Here is a 27754-nt window from a genome sequence, read left to right as displayed (position 1 = left end):
TGCATTTTGTTTATGAAGAGTCTATGTTTAGACGTTAACTGTGAAGGGAACGTATGAGACATAGCACGACTCAGGTAGAGCTTACAGGTTGGATATGTTGTTTTCACATCGGTTTATATTCATTAACACGCCATGCCCACAAATGAATTATTCATTTTCATTCAATCTTTGCAGAATTTATAGAGATGCAATTGATTACCACAGCTGTGAACCATCGGGTTTATACCAGGCGCTGGACCTGGACTGGAAATGAACCATAAAGAATCAATATTCTTTCAGGAAAGTAACCTAACGCAACTTAACATTTCAATCTAAACTATTACGCTCTCAACATTTACAAAGGTGCTATTGATGTACATCTAAAAATCAATTTATCTATTGTCAGTTTTCTCCTAGCAAATCAATTAAATACACGCTGGACGGGAAATACTATTGTAGCCAAGAAAAGGGAAGGCTGTGGCTTGAAATTAGGTTCATAAACTTCTTATGATTAAATGAGAAAAACTAAGTGGGACAGAGTAGAGTTCTGCTAGTGTGAATAACTCATGAAACTCACAGTATTTGATTTCTATTAGTATGCGTGTAAGCGTCTCAGCAAAGCTTCACGGTCCTGTTCTCGGAGCAACGTCTGTTACAATATCGGTTGCGATGAATTTTTTGGACGCGGCCCAATGCTTCAACCTACGTTTCCACCATGGACTTGATTATCCTGAAATATAACATGTTATCAGGCTCAATATTTCGGCATTGATGTTTCAAACCTGTTAAGATCACTAGAGAAGCGCCGAACTGTAGGTTTCTACAATCACGACAAGTGCGGAACTATTGGCTTCTTTCAGATGTCTCGGGACCTATAACAGGATATACATATGGTATTGTACACCGACTTCATTTCCTATGAAGCTATTACCAGCAGCCCGGTATCCTATTGAGAGATATGAATAGTTCAACAAAACGCTTCCGAACAATCGATCGGAGCACCCAGATCCTAATTATGTAACGGTTGGCTCTGTATCGCTTGGCGAGGATCGACCCAGGCGTAAACTCTCTACCCTAAGGCCTGTATACGGTCAAAGGCATCTTCTGTTGTCCCGGTGATACTTATAAACAACTGTCAGTGCAAAGTCTGTAAACCGCTGTGCCGTAAACGGTTCATCATACATGCCTCATTTACTTCATGGTACGTTCTAGTGTCTTGACAAATTTCCTATTTTCTTTCGGTAGTGGGAATGGAACGAGACGCTCGCTCTGGTGGAAACGGCGCCTGTCGGATTGGGTCACGTGTGTGGTGGCAGATAGTCCCGGCAGTATACATTTCTCCCTCTCTGCTGCAGGCGTGACAACTCGCCATGCTGTGGAAAAGTATAGGCATCCTCTTCGCTGTCCTTGTCGTTTACGTTCTCCTGTCAGCGGCAGTGTTCCATTATCTGGAACAGCCAAATGAAATCCTTGTCAAGAATCGCACACGGGATTTTCACCTGGACTTCCTCCGTAAGTAATGATGTTGTCAATATTGCGTTACCTCAGACTTTGATCTTACTGACGGTGAGATGAAGAGGGGTTGAAAGTTGTGTTGAAAGATATTTGAAAGCATGTGTGTGTGAGAGGAGTTCAGTTCATAAATATTGCCTATTTGGTCCATCTTGCGACACAACTCCAAATTGAATAGCATCACCACAGCCAGCTGTTTCTTTTGATATTCCACACCACAAGGATCAATCATTACTGACATTATCATAAAGACGAAGTTTCATATTTCAAACTGTTGTAAATGAATATCTTACAACTAATTTCATTAATCATTTAAAAACTATCAAATCTATTTTTGAAGGAGTTTTGAAGGTGTTAGTTTAAATGAACGCTTAATAAGCTTTATGCAAATCACGAAAAATGTTTCTTAAGTGCATTCATATGTATGTGAAATGTATCGTTTTCAGAAGAGGTAAGTTGTCCTATTTTCGACCATCCCGAAATAAACAAATTAAAGTGATCTAGATATTTAGATGTGCGTGCGTGCGTGCGTGTGTGCGTGTGTGCGTGTGTGCGTGTCTGTGTCTGTGATTGTATGTCTGTGCAGTTGCTACACCTATGAACAGATCCGCCACTGTCCCGAATATGACAAACACACAACGGTAACTTCCGGTAACTTTCTTTGCGGGACATTATGCAATTTCTAGCCCATGTTATACATTGACATACATGTCATACATATTCGTTTCTACATTGATTTCCCGACTCAGTCACTCCATGATGCGGATATACTGAAGCTGGCTGTTGCGCAGAATGAGCACCAATGGTCGCATCATCGGTTATTCAATGAAGTGTATTGTCCTCATGATAATTATACATAATTGATTTTTGTGTGACCACAATGGATATTTTAGTTTGCAACGATGCTTCAAACGTGTGAAAGGATGTGTGAGAATAACAGCGATGGCCAAGTAAGGTTATGTTCATTAGCAGAGTAGTTTTCACTATGCAGCATTTGCTATGCATGTAAATTGATGTTGATCTACTAGTTCGGAGTGATGTCGCTTTTACAGTCCTAGACCTTGATATCTATACTCTACATACTGATCTACTTACAACATACTGATCTACTTACAACATACTGATCTACTTACAACATACTGATCTACTTACAACATACTGATCTACTTACAACATACTGATCTACTTACAACATACTGATCTACTTACAACATACTGATCTACTTACAACATACTGATCTACTTACAACATACTGATCTACTTACAACATACTGATCTACTTACAACATACTGATCTACTTACAACATACTGATCTACTTACAACATACTGATCTACTTACAACATACTGATCTACTTACAACATACTGATCTACTTACAACATACTGATCTACTTACAACATACTGATCTACTTACAACATACTGATCTACTTACAACATACTGATCTACTTACAACATACTGATCTACTTACAACATACTGATCTACTTACAACTTACTGATCTACTTACAACTTACTGATCTACTTACAACATACTGATCTACTTACAACATACTGATCTACTTACAACATACTGATCTAGAGCTAACCAATGTTGCCATTACGCCAACCATCAGGTAGGGTAACAAGTACTGTACCTTTAGTAACATTTTTGGGTATGACGCGGGCTGGGATTGAACGACCAACCGATCAGACCGAAGCGGTCTGATCATAGTGAATGTTTTGTTTGTTTGTTGTTTAATGTTGCTCTAAACAAGTTCCAGCTAGATGTATTCTAAATATAATGAGACAATCAAGTGATCAACAGCATGAACATTCTTCTACGCAACTGGATTACGATGTCATGACTAAATCAAGCTGACTATAGTGAAAAGGGCCCGGTTGCAATGAAGGGGAAAATAATTTCGCACTTTGTTTTATGTCACTATATTTATCTTATAGTTTTAGATATTCGAATTAGCTTTAAATAACTATGAATGCAGTAGGATATCTGCTTTAACTGAAGCGGTAAATGGCAGGGAATTACCACAGACGTCTATGCTGCACCACTGACGTTATGATGTATTTCCATCATTTATTTTAAATATCATAATTGAATACAATCGTTATATCAGCTTAGAATGTCACACTTTCAAAATACTACAATCGTTCATTTATATTTTATACTCTGTGTTGTTTGTTGTCAGATACTGCAAAGTTACCGGGTTCTTGTGTCAGTGCATTTAAATTTCAAGCACGAAATAGCAAATCGTTAACAATGCTCCGTCTCGTGGCAAACATGCAGATGAGGAATCGTAACAATAGGGCCTTATTGTTTCATAAATACAACATGCATTCTGATGGCACCTGTCACAGGACTTGAAATTTAAAATTTGATGTGAGGTAATTAGAGAAGTGGTGTTGGTAAAGACGAGTGTCATGAAGTAGTTCGTCTTTTCTATTGTATTAAGTGAGTTAGAAATGAGCACATGGCCCTTGGCAATGTTGACTCATGTCACTGGTGCCATGGTGTTTATGACCATTTATCCACTAAACCCGAACGTTAATCTACAAACACAAACTAGCAAATCATAAAACGTCTTCCAGTTCGTTTCACACTCACACTTTGACGAATGGTAACAAAAGGATCGTGCGTTCTTCAGTAATAAAACTTACACTATGACGAAATTTAAAATTTCTTGTGAGGTAATTAGAGAAGACAAACGTCATAAAGTATTCCCTGATATCTGAACCTCTGGCAATGTTGATGGATGTCACCAGCGCTATGTTCATTGTACCTAAGGTGAGGTCGTTAACGTGTGTTACCAGCATTCCGACATGGTCGTTAACGTGTGTTACCAGCATTCCGACATGGCGGCAGGTAGATCGCTTGGCGATTATTTCCCTCCAATTACCAGTCTTCCACGTGTATGCAAACAAAATTACTTAGCACACTGATAAACCTGATTTAGCTCACTGATAAACCTGATGGTTAAGCATTAATAAATTCGCTCGAGGATGTCGGTAACGGTGTAGTACCGGGAAGGCTAAAATCTGTTTTTCAGAAGTATCGAAAGGCTAAAATCTATTTTTCAGAAGTCCCGGGAAGGCTAAAATGTAAATTTCGGTTTTCCCGGGAGAGCTAATTAGGGGAGTACTGCCAAAGCTAAAGATGGGTGCCGGGAAGCATAAACCATGTCGAGAGTAGAGAGATTTCTTTTCAAAACATTATTATAATCTTCATCGCCTGTTTCGAACTTTATATAAGTATTTGAAAAAAACATTGGAGGAAGATTCATGAGTAAAGAGATCAATTTTTAGGAATATTAATACATGCTATCACATGTAAGTTGCAAACCAAAGCCGAGCTGTCATGCACATATTCATGATAGCGGATGCACAAGTTAAAATTCACTTCTCTGAGTCAATTCGAGGAAGAAAGTCGAGGAGGAAGTTAGAACAGTAGCAAAGCAACTGGCGCGAGCTTCCTAGGGTAAAGGCGTTATTTGAACATTGATTCCCCACTCCAAACCCTGATGGACAATATTGTAAACATCATCGTGGACATCGCCTACACAGACTACGTGTCCGAACTTCTTAAACTGTCTTAAACTCAATGACAGTGAATGTGATACCACGGATAATGACGACGTGTAAATAACTTTATTTATGTCTTTATATGCACCAATGAAACGTTTATTTACGTCTCATCTGTATACGCAAAATCGGAATTTTAAAATTTTTAAACAAATAAGTACATATAATCTCTTTACTTGTCATTTTCTTATGTGAAACGGTATCCACGTTAATCCTGGTTTCTTTGCAAATTGTCGGAGCCTCTGCGTGGGGCGCGCTGTGTTGACTGTATAGAGTGATGGTGTTTCAGACCATTCAGTCATAAAACGTCCTCGAGAATCAGCCTGTGTATCTTAGGATGCATCCAGCGTTAGCTCTGGATTACACAGAACCTGCACAGTGGCTTAAAAATAAACAAACATACACATGCATGTGCTTCCGCGCGCACACGCACACGCACACGCACACGCACGCACACACGCACACACCACCACCACCACCTAATCCTTCAGTCAATAGGGTTTGAAATTCTTCTTTAGTGTCACGTCTTCATGTGATTGTGACAGTAATGATTTTTCCTTGTGGTTTGAAATGTCAAAAGTAACACTTGGCTGTAGCGATGATATCCATCTTGGAGGTGTGTACATTAGATTCTTCCCTTACTGATTGATTTACTGTTGTAATAATTCTGTTGTGATGAGTGATTGTTTAAAACTACAGAACCTGTTATGTACCAGGCGCCTGCTTAGAAAAAACAAATTTAAATATTGATGACTTCGCGCATGAATTCAACTGTGAAACACTGCTTAGTAAAATCAATTTAACACCATCGTCAAACACTGACTGGCTTAAGTAAACATCATGATGTGTTTATTGCCACGTTGGAAATGGTAAGAAAGTGTTAGTCTGTTTGGTGATGGTGAACATGCCCTCCTCTGCATGTTTGTTCACGATCAAGTCATTCCCAGGTATAAATTGCTCAAGTTTTTCTCCTGTTGTCGAGTTATGCCACCAGTGTGTACACTGAAATATATACTGGTGACCGGTCGTCTAATGCTCAAGTCATGCCTATCGAAATGAAACTGAGCATCGATCTGCGCAACTGGGAACCGATGACATGTGTCAACCAAATCAGCGAGCCTGACCACCCGATACCTTTAGTCGCCTCTTACGACAATGATGGTCGCCTTTTGTGGCAAATGTGGTGCTGAAGACCTATTTTACCCGGATCTTCTTCGTGCACCTATTAGTTATTTAAACAACGCTTATATGTTACAAGTATTTGTATAAACTTGAGGTCAGTGAGGTCATCATTAGATCAGTTAAGCTGTTGTTTTGTGTTTTACAATTGAAAGTTCAACCAGTTGAAAATGTAAAAATTATAGTCATAATGTTGCTGAACATTCTTCGTTCTTGTGAGTGAGTATAGTTTTACGCCACTTTCAGCAATATTCCAGCAATATCAAGCCGTGTACGTACAAGGCCATTCAGCTGTTTACGCTTGGATCGTAAACAAACAGTATGAAGTACACCATAACAGGCTTGGTCTTCGTAACAACGCTCTCATATTGCTGGAATATTGCTGAAAGCCTTGTAGAGTTTTATATGTTTCGTTTCGGAAATACAGCTAGCTCATTCAAATTTGAAAGCTACAAAATAAGAGATATAATTCCAATGGTATCGCGAAAGTTTCTAATTTCAGAGCTACTGCATTCTAGACTTACAAAGCATTCCATGCTAGTCTGGAGTGAGTGGGTATGGTTTTACACCGCTTTCAGAAATATTCCGTCGACGTTAGGGCGGGGGACATCAGAAATGGGCTTCACGCATTGTACTCAGGTAGGGAGTTGAACCCCGGACGAGTGAAAGCTTTAACCACTATGCTACCCCATCGCCCCCGTGTTTATGTGGTATGTTCAACATCACTATTTTACACCTAATTCAGTGAATGTCCATCCATGTAAGACGCGTGTATTATCATGACAACTTCAAACTACAACCTATCACGTGTCCTCGCTCTGTTTGTCCACCATGCCGTGTTCAAACCAAGATTACCTCTTACTGTAACCTCCGTGAATACTTTGCAATCTAATGTCAGGGGCGTAGGTTCCATTATAATAAATGTCCGGGCTATTCACATGAGTGTTGCTAAAAGGTTTGGGCAAGTCCTCAATGCTATTCAAACTGATAGCTTTGCAACCTATCGTGCTCACACGAAGAAACTGGCTTGCTAAGCGCCTGACTTTTTACTGTTCATATAACATATAACTTAACAAACAGTAAGTCATTGTCGGTCTTATGTCAGCCCACACTGCATATATATCAATACCGGGTGCGTTTTAAGAGTCAGGCTTTCCCATTATCGAAATCCCTAAATGACATCCATTAGCACGGATCTATATATATCTGGAACGCCTATAAGCAAACATGGCTAAAATCATTCAGCCCCAAACAAATAAGGCAAATGGTAACGGTCTTTACAAGCACAAAATGTTCCCTCACCTTTCTTCGTCGCTACAGTACTTCACATCCCTGTATAGTCTACACTCGGTAAAAGAACCCTTGTTTTTACAAGATCATAGACTACTCCCAAGTGTATCTGCATTTAGATTTACCTCTCCGTTCGCCTGCATAAGGAAATTAATCATTTCTCATGCAGATATGTTTCTCACATATTAGAAGGAAGCGGAAAACAAGTGATGGGGAGAAACTGTTTTTGATTTGTTGGGGTTTTTGTCCACCGAGGATCCTACAAATGAACTCGACTGTTAAAGAGGACGTCAGTTGTCAAGTATGGCGAACACACCTGTTATATACTATGTGTTATGTAGAACCTAGAAAACTAATCATGCATATAGTAATGCATGGACATGAGTATTGAGTAAACAAAACCTGAATCATAATCCAAGACAGCGATAAGCCCGGATTTGAATCTAACTAATTTAATATGGAACAAACTTTATTAATAACAATTTCTTACATTCGTGAGTGCGACGTTTCGGTACACATTCTTGTACCATTGTTTGTCCATAACAGGCCCTTCAACGCGGACTAATGATATCCAAATGGATGATAAAAATGCTTGACTTGCACACACAGGGATGAAAATACAATTATCAAAAGACTCTTGCGGAAGCATATTAGGTGTTAGGTGTTTCTGAATGTCAGCCATAATTTAGCCCCTCTGATTGGTTGATATTTCGTTCTTGGGAGAGAATTCTGCACTGTTGTTAAAAAAGATCGATTTAAAAATGTCGAACAAACAGTTTTAATGACGGGGTTTCATATATAACGATACCAATAAATGATTTATGTACTTGTACAACCCTAGAATGTACGTGATCTTTAACTCTGGAAAGCTAAGCAAGGCCACAGGCTGGGAGTTGATTACTGAGTTTGTCCAATGTGAACGTATACTTGCCCTGTGTATAATGGACGAAATGGTCAGACAACAGGGGTTAAACGATATCCACGTACATTCTACATTTATCTGGAGAAAATAATGATCATACCGCATTCTTCTACATTTATCAGGAATATATAATTACCATTCCTTAACTTGAAAATAACATAAAAATACAAGACTTAGTCCATTTTGATATTTGTGTGATGGTCGTGCCATGTGTTCTCCCCGTCAGTTTAAAACACAGAACCACATCAGTCATATTTGTACGAAAAATGAGTTGTGCTTAATTAATGTTAATGTGTGGTTACTATGGTGATTCCACATTGTGATATTTACAACCGTCGCACAACACAACTGTTACTACTCTCAAGTGAAATATCGATTTTCCTCTCTCACTTCACTTCTTAAGACATTATATATGTATGTTGTCCTCCCTTACTTCACCTCTTAAGTCATTACATGTATACGTTGTCCTCAGTGACAAAGATACAGTTGTTCCATCCTCCAAAGTATATAACTCTGGGCTGCTTTGTAGTTTCCAGTTAAACATAATGATTAGGCTGTAACCTACTTCATCTACCAGAATGAAATACAGTGGAAGCTGTAAAAACCGATATCTGTCTAATCCAGTAAGTTGTCAACACCGGCATAAAATCCAAGTCCCTACCTTGGCTTTTACATCTATCACCAGCTCTGCAATCCGGCAGTCCTAATGAGTGCCGGATTAGACAGCTTCCATTGTACTGTTAGTACCTTAACTTGAGAATGTTGAAATCTGACATCTGGTTTACAGATCTTTGTACAATAAATGTGTCATCTTCGTCCACATGGGTAAATGCCACTTACCCAAAGACCCTAAATCGAAAAACGTGATGTATCTGACATTATTCTAACGGACTGAAGAATGGTGCCTGTGTTTGACTTTCAGAAAAATACCCATGCATACCTCAAGACGACATGGAGTTGTTTGTACAACGAGTGATAGAAGCGTATGATATGGGCGTGGTGGCGACAGCGACGACGACGTCTCCGTCTAACTGGGATTACGCAAGCTCTTTGTTCTTTACGACGACTGTTGTTACCACGATAGGTACGTATGCTAGCTGCAGGTTCGTAGTTACGTAAATTTATTACCTCCCTTTAACTACCCGATATGCATTGGTCTCTATATACATCTGTGAACATCCGTGTTAGAATTGGTCTTCAGCTGTCCACGTTTGCCATAAGAGATATAACTTAAGTGATTGGATGGTTAGATCTGGCCGATGCATGTTATCGTGAAATATTCAATCGCCGGATACGGTCTGGGTCAGTATATTTTCCCTGAAATGATCATATATTTCAGAGAAACATTTCTTAGATTAAATTACAGTCATTATATTCTACAAATAGGATCCCTAAGACTTTCTCTGTTCCTGAAGCCGCAGTACTCTAGACTTGCATGGCTTTCTTGTCTGTTCGTTTCACGGTTTGTAAATTTATATCCGGCTATAAAAGGATCAGTGCTCTTTATTTCAGGCTACGGCAACATCGCTCCGTATACACTGGCTGGACAAATATTCTGCATATTCTGTGCCTTGTGTGGAATACCACTATGTACTGTGTTCCTGGCGGCCATTGGCCAGAAGCTGAGATTCCCTATCACCAAACTCCAGAAGAAGATGATCACGGGCCGATCTCACCGTATCCTCAGATGTGTCAAAGTCTGCCTTTGTGTGGTGCTGGGCTCCACCCTGCTCATCCTCCTGCCGTCTGTCATGTTTACCCTGGTGGAAGGGTGGCACTATGGGGTGTCTGTGTATTACAGTGTTGTAACCCTCACTACAATAGGCTTTGGGGACTACGTGGCAGGTAGGTTGGATTTGGCATTTATGTCTTCATCTCTGCTGTTAAACTCTTTCTATACATGCATTACAGTGGCGGTTCTGTGAATGTTTTACTTTTTTCCTTTTTTGTACAGAGGCTTGTAACAAGAATGAAGACAAGCACATTCTCATCTATGTATACATTGTTACTGTCAAGTTCATAGCACTACATCAGACCAAAGAGATGACACTGGGTCAACACATGAAGTTCGGCTCAGGTCGAACTCAGTATTGCTCACTACATTTACCAATATAAAACTATATAACCATTCCACGTCAATAGATTCAGCGACGAGATCATCTATGAGACACAGATGATAAGTAAACCTATCCTCAGTACTTTTCGTTACACTCCACTACTGAGTCTAACAAAACCTTATGGGAGGTCGCGTCAGGTAACCTTTGAGATTGACCAATCAGAACACAGCTTACCAAATCGCGAAAGTGCACATTCGCGCATACCTTTTGAACTTTTTATCTCGAAAAGGTTCGTACCCGAACCATTCCGAATACTATTTAGCGTACGCTCGCTTCCGGGTGATGCACACGGCGTACGTACAACCATGACAACGGTGAGTAAACAGTCGTTGAAAATAGTGTTTTTGGCAATATTCAAGGATTTTATCTGGCGGAAATATTAGTTAATGGTAACCATGTCAACAGACACCCTAAAACGTATATACTGCAGGTCAAATAACTGTGTCATATGCGGATTTTTGTATTTGGAGAGATCGGTGTCAGTGACTTGATTATTTTGAAAGTCACCCCGATCCCTACATTATAGCATTTGTCTGATTGGTTAAATCTATTTAACCGTCTCACGTTTGATTGGACGGTCATCGATCGCTCAAAGGTTACCTGACGCGACCGTCTACTAGGTTTTGTTAGACTCAGTGGTGGAGCATAACGAAATACACTGAGACTAAGTTTACTTAGACTGCTAAAAAGCACAGCCATACTTTGTTCCCCGATTTGTGTTGAAAGCGGTCTAAAACCCGGATGCTGTAAACCTCGAGGCTGTGCAATTCCGGAAGAAATCTCTGCTCATATTTATTACCCCTAACTTACCAGATTTTCTGTTTATTGTAAACAAAGGCTACACACCAAACACTCTAAATCGAGAACTCCTTTCATCGGGCACGTCTACACACGTCGGCTTTCTTTCCTAACCTAACAGCCAACGTGCACAACTAACCTTTCCATCTCAGTCGAGTCTGTGCCGTGACTGTTCCCAATAATGACCTTGGCCTTTGTCTATCCCGCGCTGAAAATAGCCAGCCTTTTCATTGACAAAAACATGTTTATCGAAATCAGTTTTCTCTGATTGGCATATTTTATTCATAGCTATTATCCACTAGCTATTCTTCGACAAGGGCCAGGGGATTGCGTCTTGCCTGACGAATTCGGACTCATGGTCATAGATCTTTTACTTTACCGGTGGGCTCACAAGTTGATTAATTCTTCACAAGTTGATTATGACCGCGTGGTTAACGTTCCGGTTAACGCTGTAGTTAGCCGATGTAGCGACGTCAAATCCATGAATGCCAATAATATGCATCCCTGCATTCCCTGATTATTTAAGTCCTGCAATGTCCAGAAAAGGTCATGTGTAGTGATGTCGTCCTATAAATCGGTTCACAGAACCGACATGCAGATACTTCACTTTCGAAATTTATATCCCAATGGCGCCTTTAAAATACGCGAACTCGCGACCTATTGTTCGAAGCACGTTCTTTACATATGCATTGCAGTCTGCTAGGGTATAATCGCTTTTGTGAACCAAAATCAAATATCCTTGGATTCAGGTTTTGCGTTATTAATGAATAAATATATCCCATACTGATGGAAATAGAGAAACTAACAAGTATAAACATTCGTTGGAAGCACGCACGCACGCACGCACGCACGCACGCACACACACTTCGCCAACTCTTCCAGAATATCAATTGGCCACCCCAAAGAAATGGAACCAGACTGTGTAAACATGAATGTGTGAACTGAAATGTGGAAACCAGAATGGGTAAACTAGAATTTTTATACCAGAATGTATGCTGTTTGTTTCTGTTGCAGGTCTGAAAGCAGTTCCCTATCGCGATGTATACCGCATTGTCAATACCGTCTGGGTGGTAATAGGACTTGCCTGGGTAGCGCTGATAATCAATGAGATGACAGGAGATATCAACGACAAGATCGTCAAGAACGAAATGAGAAGCTGTTCCAAGAATACCAGTGAAGCGGTGAAAATCCTTTACTTGTAAACTTAAACGATATGTCGTCAGTAGTATCTGTCACATCATAGCACAAGAGCAGTTAGTGAATATTCCATTATGCCGCATCCAGCAATATATTGACTACTTTACGGCGAATGCTCGGCGAAAGATGGTCAGTGTGTAACTCGGAAGCCCCATTTAAACCAGATCGTTCTGGTGTAAATATCTCGTATCATTCGTCTACTCACTGTCCAGCACACACTCCCAAATTCCCTGAAGACGCATAGGTGACCCAACTGTCAAATGGACTGGACAGAACAGTGTAAGGCGGATGCGCTGTCCCTTTAAGCGTACCAGAAAGCTATGACTTTCAGTCTGGATCACTGTTTGGCCTGATTATATTTTGAGGTTTTTTAGCTCCATATTCTTTCATCGAGATGGTAATCGCCTTTTCCCCCTCACTGTTGGTGACACGAGCCATGATATAAATGAAATATTGTTCAAAGGGGCACTATGCCAAAAAAAAACTCACGGTTGTTAGGGGCGGTGAGGTAGCCTCGTGGTTAAAGTGTTCGCTCGTCACGTCGAGGACCCGGGTTCTATTCCCCACATTACACTATGTAAAGCCCCCGCCGTAATATTGCTTGGATATTGCTAAAAGCAACGTTAAACCAAAGTCGCTCATAGTTCAAGAAAAACGCGAAATTTCTTATCCATTGCCGGATCCGCTGTTTTTTCCACCGGATCATGTCTCGTTTTCTGAGATAATAACATCTTAACGTCAGTGTTATCTTAATGCGTTGATTTCACACGCCGTCATATAACTGGAAATTGTTGTAGTTAGTTGGTTTGTTGTTTAACGCCGCATTCAGCAATATTTCAACCATACGGCGGCGATCTGTAAAGAGTCGAGATCAGCAGCAGAGTATCGATATACAAAATTAGGATACAAAGACATGTCCGTGAGCCTGGCAACCCAGTCGGAGGTTGGTAGCCTCTAACGAAAAGCATGGAATAGTAGTAGTAGTAGTAGTAGTAGTAGTAGTAGTAGTAGTAGTAGTAGTAGTAGTAGTAGTAGTGGTGTGGATGCAAGACACAAAAATCCTCAACTCGCACCAAAAGTTTATTCTATAGTCACAGTCATGATATCTTTCCTTTGGCTTGGTGAGGTTCAGAAAACTACAAAGCAAAAATAAAGACTTGCTAAGTAAATGATTCCTAACATCACTTCATGAAAATTCTAAGTAAATTACTTCAACCTTTACAAAATATATCAATAAAATGTACAATTAACAAACCCTTCAAACATTATCTCCATATTATGCATTGAAATGTCTTATAATAACAAACAATGCTACTCACGTTTGTGCCCATGCCCACTACCACATATTGGTACAACATGGAGGCAGTGACAAGCCATGTGCTTTGAGGAGCAACACTAACAATCAAGGGAAGTAATCTGTTTTTACAATAATATTAATACTTTTAGGAAAACTAATAACAGTTATAGCCTAGCTAGACTTTCTGAACCTCATCTGAACTAAATTTTACATTGAAAATTACCACACTATTTTAATACTTTGTACTTTGCAACATTAAAAGTATAACCTTTTGACAACAATTGTCTTTAATGTATGAAATTATAAATTAATAGAAGAAAAAATGTTTTCTGCATCAACAAGTAGTAGTAGTAGTAGTAGTAGTAGTAGTAGTAGTAGTAGTAGTAGTAGTAGTAGTAGCAGCAGCAGCAGTAGCAGTAGTAGTAGTAGTAGGTGTAGGTGTAGGTGTTTTTTTTTTGTCTTTGGGTCTTTTTCTGATAGTCTTAAAACCAAACTCAAAAGGTATTTACTTGCCTTGCAGGTCCGTAAACAAGAACTAGAGATGTCAAGTGACGTTATTTGAGGTTCACGACTTCGACAGTTTCACATATTTCTTGTGGATTCATTCCCTATGACCTGAGCGTCAGCCTTCGCAATCGCCTTGATGTAAGAATCATACGCTACGCATCAGTGTGGAAAAGCAACTCCAATATAGCCTGTTGGACTCGCGGGGCACTACTTCCGGTGCTAAACTGGTTCACGGTTCCCTTTGCGCGCCAACTGGTTGTCTGCAAACAACCGTGTTTGTCTGTCATTGCTGTTGACAGGCTTAATAGTTGAGTAATTTGGAGATTTCTTATTCCTGCACCGATTATCGGTTTCTTACTGCCAATTTACAACCATGATGCTATTCGATAAAGTTGAAGCGGTGTTTGTCATCGCGAAGTGATGTGACCTACCTACAGGCCCTGACATATACCATCCTGGGAATTTCTGTAATCAAAGTGTTTGAAGCAATACTGGCTAGAGACCAGTTATCGCCAACATCTGGCTGTAGCGCATGGAGAGAGGTCTTGACTTGTACTTCTGTAGTATTTCACACATTGACACATCACAAAAGCGATAGGCTACGAGAGTTAAAATCAAGCTGTCTGTGCAAGCGCTACAGTCAGGTGTTGGCGATAACTGGTCGCTAGCCGCAAGTAAAGCCCGGAGGCAGGGATACCGACGAATGAGAATCAGTCCTAGTGACTGTACATTGCGGTGTATTGAATACACTATCATTACCAGTATATTACACTGAACACTGAATGCTATCTTGATATGTGCATAAGACTTTTTACATACCAAGTAAGACAGCTGTCTTGATACGGATATGCCACGGTGAAGACAAAACTATATACCATAGTGAGAGCAGGGCAATCCTGATACCAGTATACCACGGTGAAGTCAGTGCTATTTTGATACCAGCATATCACACTGAAGACAGTGCTATCTTGATAGCAGCATACCGCGATGAAGTCAGTGCTATCTTGATACCAGCATACCATGGTGAAGACGGTGCTATATTGATACCAGCATACTACAGTGAAGACAGTGCTATCTTGATACCAGCATGCCACGGTGAAGATGCCAAATGACTCTGATTATTTGACTAAGGTTTCATGTCCTGTGGCCTGAACATAGATGCAAAATCGTGGTTAATGATGACTTTACACGGTAAGCCTTTATGTTCCCACGTCTGCGTGAAACCTAAATTGTCACCGCGAACCTGCTCACTCTCATATGTCCAGTTAATGAATGTCCGACGGACAATATCGTTATTGACTGTTATTCAAGCATATGTATTATATTTTTCCAATTATTCTTTTTTTTATATTATCATTTATGTGTGAATGAATGGTCGTTGAATGTACAGGTGGTGAGTATATGTTTTTATATGTTTCACCTGGTTCTACATTTGGAAATTATTCCAAAGTTTCGGTGACCCTTAGTTCTGTTTTCACAGATTATAGTACAGAACTGACGTATAAAAGAAAGTGCATCCCCGTTGCTCCGGTACCATGTACACAATGTTTGTGACTAAGGCAAACTCAAGACACTATTCAAATTTCTTTTCAAAATTACGTAGATTTGGGGCGAACCAAGAGGCCACATCCTAAATTGTGCGTCAGTTTCGCAATTCTTCGTTGAGTTCGTGATCGTCTCGAGTTTGTCTCCACGACGAGGGAGAAAATCCTAGTTCCGGCATTGAAAACGTGCGTCACAATGGCCAACCAAATGGAGATTTACCGAGAAATCTCTTTACACTAACTGTATTACGTGTGGTAACATATATATTTTGACTTTTTTACATATAAAGAATATGGCTTCGTTTATGCTACTCTATACTTGAATAAACAAACTCCAGTAGCAAATGTCATGGTTGTATGTCCACATGCGTATCGTATGTACTCAGAAACACATACGAATTACCGCAGGAGGAGGAAGAAGAAGAGAGCCATTTCGATATCCAGAGGGTGGGGCGGATGATGGAAGCGACGCAACGATGGGTCTACATTTCGATGGCCACCGTGCGTCTATGGAAGGTCGCCGAATGGAAGCACCACATCGCATCGGCCCACATACCAGTCGTACGAAGGGTAGGCGAGATGACAGCAACGCCCGAACATGCGGTTAAACCCGGATAGATCCCTCTAAATCCGTTAGGGAAGCTGCAACTCGACTTCTCGATCGTCTTTCCTGCTTGAAATGAGCCAGTAGCAAATTTTGCCGTGTGTGCACATGACTGAAATGATGACGGAGATTATGTTCTTCTGGCAAACTGGATACGCTTTAGCTAGGGTAACATGAAATGGGCTTTTTAACGTGGCGATCACGAATGTTGCTCTAATCTCCTCAGTGCTAAGACAGCTTTTGTACAAAGGACCCCTGCGCTATGATGTCTAATTCTGAAAGCCTAGTGACAGACATAACCACTGCAAAGTCTAGTGACGGACATAACCACAGCACAAGTCTAGTGACGGACATAACCGAGAATGTACGTAAACCATTCAATATAAGATCGAGAACGGTGGTCTATGCGGACAAACGCTGATTATGCAGGACATCGTATATTACATCGTGAAGGATGTCACTTTTACTTCTTGCCCATTCATCACCAGGATGGGCACTCAACTAAATGTGACATAACACACACTACTCAAGAGACGTACAACCATCCGAAAATCATATGACAGTTAATACCCCATGGTTGGTTACTATAGCAACACATGACCTCCCAATTGTGACCTTCACCTTCCAGTTTCTCGTGATGCGTGTATGGAGGTCTGTTCCTGCGTCTGTGTTTGTGCGTGATGTATAAGCTCATGTACACACTGCTGGATAGCAATATACAGTGAGGCCAATCGGATCAAAGAGAGAGACGTCAATATACCTACTATATCCCAAGAACAGATGAAAGCGGCATCACAGCCAGCGGTTTGATTATGTCTTCCATCAATATCCGAAAATAGCGTTCAAGGTCACTGCATCTGCGTGATCAGTTGTGGTATATCGAGGGGATTTGTGCGGGTTGTCCGAAACGATTCTAGAGTTGTAACGATACGCCCATGCCACGATACGATACGTATCAAGATACTGGTAGTCCGATACATACGATACGTATCAAGATACTGGTAGTCCGATACATACGATACAATACGTATCACGATATACAGAAAAATAAAAGTACTGGAAATAATGTGCTGTTATGTTATAATTTCAGGGAAGGTATTCTTCTCCCGAGAAAAATACAACACGTCATCATGAAAGACATTTTATTAAAAATGTTTAGCATGTGTCAGTAAAGTAGTGTTTTCCCAAAAAATGGAACAGCAGGGATCAACACTGGCACAACTGGCTTTTTTGCACAGATAACAAAATAAATTTGTGAAAATGTCCATGGCAATATTTCCACGAAAATCTAAATAGAAGGGGAGACGGTGTTTTCGTAGACTGCTAAGTATGTAAGTATCGTGTTGAATCGATACGTGTCGATGTATCGTATCGTGCAGCTCTTTAATCGCGATAACTTGCGTATCGATTAATCGTCACAACTCTACAAACAATCATGGCGAATGGTCTATAGCGATAGTGGTTTGTATGTATTCGACTTCAGCTGTGCAACCGAACTGGTTGGCACCCATCATCACTCGTGTCTTTCCGTAACCAACGATATCGTAACTTTTGCGGATGAGGATATCGCAATCGGCACCAACGGTTCTACAGTATTGCATATTGTCTCTTGTATGAATATTTCACGATGCTTCTTAGTACTATTTAATTACTTCCCTTATTGTCATTGGATATTTAATTACCTCCCCTTTTAATCGATAAGTAAAAAGTCTCCCCGAGACAATATCTATAATGATCAGTGTCTACTTGTGATTGATCGCCTCTGGGGAGTTACTATATTATTTATCTTACCTCACACATGAATGTCCCTGTCTGATAAGCTAATTATTTTCAACGTACCCCGCTTACAGGTGATGTATTATTTTCAATGTACACCGTTCGAAATTCCGAACTCTTCTAGTGCTTCATGGTAGTACTTCTTTGTCTCGAATAACATTGAATCACGCATAAAGCACGGAAATTACCACTCACTCACTCACTCACTCACCTGCTCACACACACGAGCCTGCATGTAACATGCTCTCAGAAATGTAGGGGACACAAAATAAGAAACCGGGTACCAAGTACTGTGACATGATAACATTTATGTCAGCTAATCTTGATACCAGAAACACACATTTCAGAAGCACGTGTGATGTCAGTCGTGATTTAGACACTTTCAGAAAAGGTCGAATATTCACTGTGGGCCTTTACCTGAGCCAGTCTTGATTGATTTCATTCACCGTGTTTCACTGGCGATACGGAGTCTGCAAAACACGGAATTCCAGATGGAATCCCGACAGAAACATGAGTCCCATTAACCAATTCAGACAACGCCTTCTTTCCATCTGATTCGAATTTTATCGTATGAAAGTGAAATAAAACACAATGCGAACAACTATAGTTGTATGCACTCTATTTCAATTCCTTGTTTCGTAAGGAAATGGTAATACTATTAAAAAATTGTATTTAAAGTTTTTAAAAAAACCCTGTATTTTGTCGAGATTTAGGCAGCATGTCCTTAACTAAGACGTCACAGGCTGTGTTTGAAAAGGTCGGCCAATGATTGACAATTCATCTGTTTCACTGGTTATACTTGTTATTTGCGCTTATTGAGTGTAGCTTTGTAACTTACGATGTGATACAATATCAAGTTCGTACCAGACCGCCAAACCTCTCTAGCCTGCAAGACTTGTTTTGAGATTTACATGATTCCCAGGGCATGCTGCACGACAGAGCGTGGTTTTGCAATATACACTTGATTAGATGTATCAAACAATACTGTCGTGGTGATTAATAATTTTATATATCCAGTGGAATGAATTCTCAAAATTCTGGACTGGGTATTGTACTAAGTTTCGCAGTAGGACGGACCCTAGTCAGCGGGAAACGAGACTGTTGTGTTTATTGCCGAAAGTAGACATTTCTGATGTTTGTAACAACAAATTATGGCGGCACGATGGGATTTTCGGATTGATCGCATTTGGAGGACAATGGTCATAATCTGCGATGATAAACATACGGGTAATACTAAATTTGCAAATGGAAAACAAAAGAAATCGTCCAGCGAAATAATATACATAGAATATAACAGATTTTACTTCATTCGGGATATGTCAAAAAAACAAAATATAATTTCCAATGTAAAATTCATTGAATGGATACTCATTTCACAGAACAAAGTGCACATCCAGTCCTCTCTGCAGTTTCACTACGCGAGAAACTGCGTCTGCGTACGCAATTACATGGTGCATGTACACAAATCATTCTTCAAAATGTCTATTCTACTGTTTATGTTGCAGTCTCTGTTCAGATCCATACTGGACTAGGCGGATTTCATTGAGTTTCTGTTCTGACTTCAGAAAGTAGAACATTTCAAACACATTAGGATGAGCATTAGATACTATCATCTTGAGGCGTCCATGTCAAACATCCAAATGGTTGTTCGTCCGTGGGCCGGTTGTTTCAGTGGTTCCATGGGTGTATTGGTAGGTCGCGTTTGACCCAGAACGCCGTCACATAATCAGCAAGCTGGGGACAGCGAGGGTCGTCTGGCATATCCTAAATAATATATAGACGTCGCCTTGACTGGATGAACATTAATCCATACTGACCGGGGAAGGGTCACAGGTCAGTACCACTCTCTTTCTAACACGTACACACGCACGCATGCACGCACACACACGGCAGTATTCTACCAGCATTAAACTCTTGTTATAAACAATACACATAAGGCTGCCACCATCACTACAGCTTGTGCCACCATTCGTGTCTTCTCGTAACCAAAGTTATCATAATTTTACAAATGAAAATATCACCATCGATGCCAACGTCCCCACAATACTGCATCTTGTCTCTCGTTCATGAATATTCCACTGGCAGTTCGTTCGGCCCACTGGCTGTGAAATTACCCATATATTACGTGACTTGAAGACCTGACTGCAAACCACAAACTGATCGATTCCAATCATGATTTGATCAATAAGTGAGTAATTCGTGTACCACGAGGCAATAGTTTTCTAAATTGATCAATTACCACTGACAAAGCATCCATATAAATGGCTAAAATGCCCATATTCTTAAGTTACGGGTTCTAGTTTCGGTTTTATAGGCTTCCTGGTTTTTAAGTTGTCGAAAATGCGCAATAAAGTTCGCTGTGGAATGACGAACAGACATGCACCTGATAACGTCAATGACAATTGCAACATGGTACAGATTGATGATCAAAACATCATTTAAGCAAGCAATTGGTTTTCAGTTGAATCAATAATAAACACCATTTGACACCATTCAATGTTCATAATAAACCATTGACTGTTGCAACAGCTGTTGCAAATGTGTGATGTGACATATGGGAAGTAGCGACCCCGAAATGTCACTGCATGAGTTATGTATCTACATTATTTGTTTTTGGAACACAATGCAACGTCCAGACATCTGGACGACGGCTCTGTAATATGAGATGTTCGTATCCTAAAGAGCACGAATGTAAGTGGAAGGAATTCGGGGTGTCAGAATTACCAATCCACCAAGACCAATCAACGCCCCCAACACCTTATTTAGCAGTTCGCCAGAAACCAGTCCATGACTGCCTTACGATCAGCGATTTCGACTGGGTCGTTGCCTCTTATGTTAAGAGTCACTGCTGGATATCAATATCACAATCGACACTCCATTGATACAACTTAAAGTCAAATCGTTCTTGGATGTGTCAGCTGTTTCGACAACATAACACCGGCTTGTATATAAATGAAATTTAATACTTAGACATTATAACAGTTTGACTTGGTTCACTTACTCCAAGTCTTCCGGTAATATAGTTGTGCTACGGGTGCTACCATCGTAAGTGCTACGGGTAACCTCCAATCGTCAGTGTTACGGGTGACCTACACTAATCAGTGTTAAGGGTGAAATACAATCGTCAGTGTTACAGTCGACTTTCAGTCAAAGTTACGCGCGACCTACACTCGTTGTCAAGTTGTCAGCGTATTCCATATATGTTTGCAATGAGGACAATGCATTGGCGTCCGCGATTACAAGACAAGAAACCAGTTTAGAGTGTCAATATTTGTTTAAATACCATGCCAGTGTACGCACATACATTCCCCGTGTAACTCACGTCGCTAGGTACGACTGTGACGGGAGGACAACATGTACTGATTCAAGGACTGTGGTTATTACCCCTGTTTAAAGGTAAGACCTTCAAGTTTCATGTTATAAGGGTCGCGATTGGTATTCAGCATAGTGCTTATCAGGTTGTTTGATCTCTGTAACTAAGGAGGGAGACATGCACAGTATTTATACCTTTCACAGCAATACAGCCATGGAGCGAATACAAATCAGTTGATAATATCACGTTTGAATTAACATATACTACAAAGGATTTATTGATTAATGAAAAATATACGTTCAAACAAGAACGATGACCAATCTCAGCGAGAGATAGTGTCATAATCGTTGATACGCTGAGTGTATTACTAGTACAATAATGCACGGTCAAGATATACAATCAAACTATGTTTGTTTGTTTGTTTGTTTGTTTTACGCAGCATTCGGCAACATTCCAGATATTTTGCGGCGGTCTGTAAATAATCGACCCTGGACCAGACAATCCAGTGATAACCATGATTAAGGGCGAGAGGAAGAGAGACACTTTCTCTTGCATCGTCTCTGAATGAACCAAATAGTGAGCTATTACCGTCTTTTAAAGACACATTGTAATCTGTATCACAATCCCTTAAGAAACTCGTAAAACCGGCGAAAACACTACAAACGCGCGCACGCACCCAGTTCACATGGTCGGAATCATTGGTTGAGGGTATTCTCTGACAAATAGAGCGCTCATTTACCAGAGTAATGGTGTTAGTAGTCTTAATTGTAGTATACTTCACTTACCAAGATATGAATATCACGTCAAAATGTGATTAATTTGTTCCCTGAAACGAAGCGGAAGACCAAAGTCACTCACATCAACGACTCGAATGAAGTATATTGAATAGATTTGTGTCATTAAGTTTATGCCTTTAGAAGTCATTCAGCCGTTCATGACACGGGTTTAACAGCGGCTACAGGACATAGCGCGTGTTACTATTTTAGGGAGGGAATTCCCGTCTCGTCTGAGGTCACGTGATTCAAAATAACGCCTCTGACATGCGCGAGATAGACTGAGATGTTTGATGACATGCAAATGTTTACTTCTGGATATTTTGAAAACGAAAATAAGATGCACTTGTAGGTTTGAGTACAAGTCATTCATATATTTTTTTCGTGTGCAATAATCGTAACAGGTGTGCGAAAATGCGAAGGTTTTTTCTCCATTGCGGCCTATTGAGGTGCTTCGCGTAGCGCTGTGTATCTTAGCTCAAACATCGGATGACATAACAAAGACTTTTGATATGGCATGTCATATACTGGAGATGAGAGTACCGTATTTCCGAGGATTGATCTCTGAAAGAAGCACAACTCTTATAGGAGATATGAAACTCAGAGTGTGTAGGCTCAATGTTTTAATAAGGAAGTGATACTCTTAGTTACTGGGGATGAAAAAGCTGTCGGCCATAACGACTTACAGAAAACAAAACCTGTGGGCCCGAGTGGTTTTCAGTCGGCCTCGGGACTAAGGACGGACGCTAATTGCGAACGCTGCTTGAAATCAGCTTCTTCCCTGCAATTATCTCACGTCAGTCTCACTAAATTTCTTAATTTACTGAGGTGCCTCTAACGTTTCCTATTTAAAAGAGTTTTCCTGTTCGTTTGGTGAAAACAATGCAACAGCCAGGTGAGCACGATTCAGGACCATGGTTCTATAAAAAGAAGTTGTTTGCACCCTTGGTGCCACGAAATTCCATGATGAAAATCCGGGATGTCAGCATTACCCATCCCCTCGTCCATGGACTTGCTCTCGTTGTCAGATATCAAGATCACAGAAGGACCCCATATAAATGTTTTGAAGACAGATCGTCCGAGCGTGTGCCAGCTGCTTTATCAAAAGCCTATACAACACCAACATGTGTAGAAATAAAACTGAAAATTTAGACATGTGCGCCAACGCTAATAGGCACACAAACACTGTAGGCCATTATTTTACTTTGACTGGGTTCCGTCTTTCTCTGCGGGGAGTGTTCATCCCAATAACTCGTGAGTTATGTCAAATTGCTGTGACTTTTTAGCCATATACTACAAGTTAATAGTCTGAGCTCACTTCCTTTTCATAACTTTAAATCCAACCGATGTGAAGCCAACAAGAATAAAACATTTTTCAACACATTAATAAACAGTTACCATCAAAAAGAATGTGAAACATGCATAAATGATAAAGTATAAACAAACCCAATCTCCACTTTCAACTAAATATTTCAATACTGATTGAACAGTTTTATTAGCCTAGCTGGACACATTGACAATGAATAGTGAATATCATTATAATTATATATAATTTGTTATATGATTAGTCTGAATGTGACTAATGCATTGATGTTAAAGCGTCCGAAAGCAATAACGCAATGATACATGTGATATTGGTTGGTAAATCAATCTTAACCTAAACTCAACCATATCCCATAAACGCACTATTTATCTGCTGGGTAATGCACATCTTACGATTTGCGACTTGTTAGATTGATAGCTACTGGCAAAGATGAAACCACGTGCTTATCAAAAGTCAAACACGTCTACACAGCTGTTTCTCGAAACATGTAAGACGTTCAGGCAGACATCGGCGTTTTACAGCCGGTGTGTTCCCCATGGCAACAAAAGTGGGAAGCTGCAACATACAACGTGATTGGTCCACTTAAAGAGAAATGACCTATCGCAACCAATGTAACGAAACGCCTTGGTGTTTCTTATTACACCGTTTTGCAGGTTTCGCGCTATCATTGTACACACCTGTTGAAAGTCATGAGCTGAGTTCAGAGTATTCAAAATTCACTTCGGCTTGAATATGAGTAGTGTTGTTTTTCAAACACGTACTGGAGTTTTGCTTGGCTTGCCAAGCGAAAACAAACTCGTGATCAGATTACTTTTATGGAGACGCTGACACGACCCGCTCGTATGCCTACTTGTACAGTCCGCCATGCTAAATGTTAGGGTGTGAAGGCGCTAGGGCACGCCCTTGAGTAAACACTATTCTGTGGGTGTGACGTACTTCCGGTAAAAACGTTCTTGTCAAAGCATTACATCAGTTGGCAATTAATCAGTGTTACGGGTGGATTACAATCGTCAGTGTTACGGGTGTATTACAATCGTCAGTGTTACGGGTGGATTACAGTCGTCAGTGTTATGAGTGGCCTGCAATCGTGAGCCTTTTCACATCTGTTTTAAAGAGACTTTGCAATGAGGACACGTGTCAGTGCTTTCGCGGTCACTAGTCAAGAAACCAGTTTCGGGTGTCACTATTTGTTTAGATACCAGCGTAAACACAAATATTCCCTGTGCATCTCACGTCGCTAGGTACGAATGTGACGGGGGACAACATGTACTGATTCAAGGACTGTGGTTATTACCCCTGTTTAAAGGTAAGACCTTACAAGTTTCATGTTATAAGGGTCGCGGGTGGTGTTCAGCATCCCGCTAATCAGGTTGTTGGGATCTCTGTAACTAAAAACATGCACCGTATTTTTACCTTTCACAGAAATACAGCCATGGAGCGAATACAAATGAATTGATAATATCAATCAGATGGCACTACAGAGGGAATTCGAGGGACGAGGCAAACAACATACATCACATTTCTACCTTTCATAGATGTGTAGCGGGTGGTAAAAATCAGTTTATTGATTGTTTATCACTCACCAGGTCAGAATTGGCCAGCTGATGTTGCGGCAGAATGATGGCTAAAGTGGAGTAATGATGTGGGCAGTCATAGTAGTAGTATCCTGCACATATTCAGATACAGCTAAGGTGGTTAATTTGTTCCCCAACAAATACATCATTCTCAGCTCCCTTGGTAGTATACAATCAAGGGAAGCTAGAATATTTTCTATATATCAAGTTATCCTTACTCCTAAAATAAGGGGAATGTCCATATTTTGTGGGAAGCAAAGAGAGACAATATTTTCAGTTGATAATCATAAACATGTTCCACTGCACTCTAAACGGCATCACGGATGGCAACGACAGCTATACGAAATGTTATAGGTATTGATCTATATTATAAACAGACTGCCAAACCCAGAAGTTACAGAACAGCTGTTACCATCGAGGACTGTAATTGTTTCGTCTTGTTGAAGCGTGTGTCAGACCCACTGCACACAATGTATGGTGTAAAACCAGTAAGTTACCTTCAGTAACCAAACACGCTACAGGAGGTATATGCCAGCCCCCATCGACAGCAGGTCATCCCAACAATCAATTTGTTACGCTAGAAAAACAAATTGTATGTGTTTACCTGACACGCCGCTCCGTGAGTTGGAGAAGGATTGAGTGTTCCAGTTACGACGTGTCACAAACTAATGTAGGAACAGAGATCTAAGACGTTTACCTTCTTGGTGAAATCTACGAGTATTTACTCTCATTCGGACCAAATGGGATTCTAACTCACGATAGGTTGCTAAGGGACGCGACTGCGCTGCCAGTTTGTACTTTAAAAATCTATTAATTACCTAATGTGTTAAAACAATCGTCAAAATATTCAACATAAGTGTTGATAAAATGATTTTACACAGATTCCTTTCAGAAATTGGCCTTCGTTTTGAAGGAGTCTTAATGTCAAATCACTACGTCACGTCTTGACTCTGCGACACGGAACATCGCCATTCAAAGAATGCATGTTGGAGATTCCTATCTTCTATTCCTAGGCGTCTGAATGTTAGCCTGGACAAGATATCATGGCTTGCAGCTCGTTGCAGTCAACAGGTGTAACAAATGACCGTCCCCGCACAGGCAGACCTCGAGTAGCCACTGCACTCCAAGATTGGTACATACGGGTACTACAGTTGCGTGATCGTACTGTCAGGGGTGAGAGCACAGCAGCCAGGGCGCCTGGACTTCACAGGAGATCCGGGTCCCGTTTCTTGTAGCATTTGCACCTCCTATGTTACAGTATGTCAGGTACAAGAGCTACGAGAAATGTGAAACAGGCCCCTGGTCAAACTGTACGGAACAGGTTGAAAGAGAGCCAGGAAACCCGACGTCGTGGTCGTGCTACACCATCGCGCTCAACGTCTCGGGTATTTAAAAAATATCCAGTGGGTTGTATAGACATTAACTACTACACTTGTGAAAACTTTCATGTACTGAAGTCTATTTGTGGACGAGTTATACATGTTTGAAACTACAACATTTTCGCAACAGATTCCTCGCCTATGCGTTTCTTTTTTGGATAGTATAACTGGCACATCGACAGTGAGCTGAAATGACCTTGTTCCATCAAGAAGCAATTTCAAATCGAATTAAAAGACGATAATATTATGCATACTGACGTTCGTATATTGCATTTTACTTGAAGAAGACGTTCATATTTGTCACCAGCAACCTATGGTGGAAGTATCTCATGATGGTCACATTCCGTGACTTTAAGTCATTATTGCAATCACTGGATTTTTCTGATTCAGATTTGCTTTTTCAGCTACCAATGTGTAGATGGAAAGTTGTTGAGTGAAATATTATCGGAAATTGATACACCAACTACAGTCCCACAGTGGTCTGTGCTATACTGAAAACGTCTACAGATTTGTCTGTATTTATGTGAAGCTGTTCGTACTTGACAGTTTCATTGTTACGTGGTTTAAAACGTCATATGACCATGGTCACAGCGGTAGCGCGGATAAACTAAAGATCATAATCAGGTAACGACCTTGCAATCTAACCCACGATCATATCGTCCTTGCACGCCTAAGTGTTGAACCCATTCTTTACCGATACCATTAACTTCATGTTATCTACCGTATGTCAACTTTATTGAGAGATATTGACTTCAACATTGATTCAGTCATAACATTTCTATTGTATGTTGAGGAAAGACGAAAACTTATGGTTAATATTTCAAGTGGGTAAATAAGTGAGTGAATTTTAAGTTCAGCAATATTCCAGCACTATTCCAGCAATATCACAGCAGGGAACAACAAAAATCGGCTTCACACAATGAAACCTGGGCCTTCAGCTTGACAAGCGAATGCTTTAACCACAGGGCTACCCCACCACCCCATTTCAAGAAGGACGTGCACTGTAAATGGCGAATATGGGAACAGAACATAGTATGCCAGATCCACCTTGAGTCAGGAGACCCTCGAATAACCCTTCTGTCTTGCTCGC

The 27754-nt window shown here is 40.5% G+C and overlaps 2 protein-coding genes across 3 annotated transcripts in view; both read left to right on the top strand.

Annotated features, from left to right (window-relative positions):
• Nucleotides 1-174: 174 nt before the first annotated feature.
• On the top strand, nucleotides 175-16261 carry LOC137294224 (potassium channel subfamily K member 16-like). The gene is made up of 5 exons (XM_067825219.1): nucleotides 175-1491; nucleotides 9384-9545; nucleotides 9974-10306; nucleotides 12391-12557; nucleotides 14391-16261. Exons 1-5 carry the CDS (start codon nucleotides 1350-1352, stop codon nucleotides 14430-14432), a joined length of 846 nt encoding a protein of 281 aa, XP_067681320.1. The 5' UTR covers nucleotides 175-1349; the 3' UTR covers nucleotides 14433-16261.
• A 5015-nt stretch (nucleotides 16262-21276) lies between these two features.
• Nucleotides 21277-27754, top strand: part of LOC137294999 (potassium channel subfamily K member 16-like) — a 16863-nt gene continuing 10385 nt past the window's right edge. The window contains exon 1 of one of the 2 annotated variants that reach the window (XM_067826243.1): nucleotides 21277-21697. The gene's annotated coding sequence lies outside the window, so the exon portion shown is untranslated. Of the gene's footprint in view, nucleotides 21698-24429; nucleotides 25018-27754 lie in introns of those variants that run through there. The other variant, XM_067826242.1, reaches the window with a different exon arrangement.

Source organism: Haliotis asinina, chromosome 8 (genome assembly GCF_037392515.1).
Source record: "Haliotis asinina isolate JCU_RB_2024 chromosome 8, JCU_Hal_asi_v2, whole genome shotgun sequence".
Lineage (NCBI taxonomy): Eukaryota > Metazoa > Mollusca > Gastropoda > Lepetellida > Haliotidae > Haliotis > Haliotis asinina.
The sequence above is the reverse complement of the archived record's forward strand: the minus strand, read 5'-3'. Positions and strand labels throughout refer to the sequence as shown.